The 2160-nt window shown below is 43.1% G+C and overlaps 1 protein-coding gene across 1 annotated transcript; it reads left to right on the top strand.

Annotated features, from left to right (window-relative positions):
* The first annotated feature begins 318 nt into the window (after positions 1 to 318).
* On the top strand, positions 319 to 1465 carry LOC149170965 (uncharacterized). Its single transcript, XM_089424017.1, has one exon. The coding sequence runs from the start codon at positions 593 to 595 to the stop codon at positions 1232 to 1234; it is 642 nt and encodes a 213-aa protein (XP_089280143.1). The 5' UTR covers positions 319 to 592; the 3' UTR covers positions 1235 to 1465.
* The last annotated feature ends 695 nt before the right edge of the window (positions 1466 to 2160 follow it).

Raw genomic sequence — 2160 nt, 5'->3', positions numbered from 1 at the left:
AAGCATATTGAAAGATAATGTTGCCCTGCGGGTTTCGGCAGGTGACCATTCATCTAACGCATACCTACGCAAGCTCGTACCTAGCCTGGCACGGCGCCCTAAATTAGGGTTCAACCGCGGCAATAAATCTCTTACTGTCATGATGACGTGGAATCTGTTGCACAGCCAAATTTGTTGAAAGTTGAGACGGATTGATTGACAACGACCTTTCTTGAAACGGATCGATTGAAAATTGATACCTTTGTCGCGAAGCAAACCCTTTAGCAATATTTAAAGCGGCCAGATATGGCAGACAAAAGCCAGACCTGCCGTCTGAAATCTTCGAGACCATCATTCAAATCACCCTCCCATCCCTGACTGTTCCCTCTTCCACCAAATCCTCTGGGTTTCCTTATATATATGACTTCCCGTGCCTTGCCTTAGCTATATGTAGCCAATTCCCCTTTCCGCTTTTCTCATAATCGCTTTGCTACCCATCTTAGACAATAATACCAAGAAGACCAGTTCTCCGCTGCAGTTGGAGTATCATCCTTTTCTGGTCTCTTCACAACCGTCGTCTTCCGTGTTAGGATCTCCGGGCCATCTCTCGATAATGTCTGAGACGCTCAGAAAACGCGGTCGTGAGCCCCAGGCTCTGGTGGACTCCATTGATGCCGGGTACCCAAAACGTTTCTGCAGCGAAGAAACAGACCGATTTCTTCATTTACTGCAATTAGACAAAACGTTATCAGAAGATGATGACGATGATTGCGCTCCTAGTGAGGAGCTGGTAAACAGAGTCATGAAAAGCCTGGAGGAAGAGATCGCGGCGACATCTTCCAATTCTCATCATATCTCCAACTCGGGGGATAATTGGGCAACCGACAATGCTTCTACGGACGATCCAGACCGAACCCAAGATTCGGACTTGGGGGATGATATCTGTTATCCATGGGACGCTTCACACGGCGAGCCGGGCATTCCGCCGAACCCCATTCTGGACTTGAACGACGAAGTCTGTCAATCTCCGAAGAGAACAATGGATGGCTTGTTGGAGAGCATGGATGTTAAATCCCTCGCTGAAAACTGGCACTTGGAGGACAATTTCGAAAGCTTTCAACAATTTGCATCGTATGCCTGGATGCCAGCCAGCCAACTGCAAGATTGTATAAATAGAGATTTCGTCAGCCAAAGCATGTTATTTGACGGAGATTTTTCTGCCGGATGGAAACTGGAAACCGTCGGCGCCATCTAATCACTGCAAGCGTTCTATTTTTGTACAAGTTTTGACTCTATCTCTCCCAGCCAGGCTTTAAAATTGACGCCCGTATACCTGTTTTTCCTTATTTTAGCCGTAAAATACAGTTCGTTTTAAAATAAACACGTCACAATGAACTTGCAGATAATTTTGAAAAATGTCAAAATGACGGGCGTATAAAAAAATCAGAAGTTTCAAATCTTTATACATATTTTATATATTTATTTATACCAAGCTGGCACTAGGATATGTCGAGTCCAATGTGGTATTTTTTAAAATAAATTTTATTCAACACCACGGTCCATGTGAATGGTTGGTTCACAGTTATTGACTTCTTACGTTATTTTTTAAAATAAATTTTATCCAAATTCTTTCATGGGCACCACGGTCCATGTGAATGGTTGGTTCACAGTTATTGACTTTGTACGCGTCTACACATTCACTCCCACGCTAGAGTACTTTTATGCGACTTCTTTTTACCATTGTACCACAAAAACAATGTTATCTTCGAGGTTTTACAAGTCTACAAGGCCTTTAGAATAAGGAGATCTAGTGCCATAGATCTGGTTTTCTTTCATCAATCCACATAGAGATCTCGGTTCATCCAGATAGATTGAAGATGAGGGCTCACAATGAAGTGCTTCAGAGGAATTTCAGAGGAATAGAGCTCTTAAGCCTCTGCTAGTTTCAGTTTTTTTGTGGGTTTTTTGTTTGTTTACTATGGATCTTTCTTCGGGCCCAGATTGCAGAGGGCTTCAGGGGGCATGAAAATGGAATTGGTGATGCAGCAATGGGGAGATATTCGAGGAAGCTTCGATCCAATGGAGAAAATGAGGATGAGGAACAAAACAAGGGATTTTCAATAACAAATGATGATGTGAATGATGGCAATGCGTAGGATGAGATCAGACCCGAATGAATTG

This window comes from Pinus tabuliformis, chromosome 4_2 (genome assembly GCF_031772625.1).
Source record: "Pinus tabuliformis cultivar Carrire ecotype Pingquan chromosome 4_2, CPIR1, whole genome shotgun sequence".
Classification (NCBI taxonomy): domain Eukaryota; kingdom Viridiplantae; phylum Streptophyta; class Pinopsida; order Pinales; family Pinaceae; genus Pinus; species Pinus tabuliformis.
The sequence above is the reverse complement of the archived record's forward strand: the minus strand, read 5'-3'. Positions and strand labels throughout refer to the sequence as shown.

Coding starts and splice junctions, on each gene's coding strand:
- LOC149170965 (XM_089424017.1), top strand. CDS start 593: ATGTCTGAGACGCTCAGAAAACGCGGTCGTGAGCCCCAGGCTCTGGTG.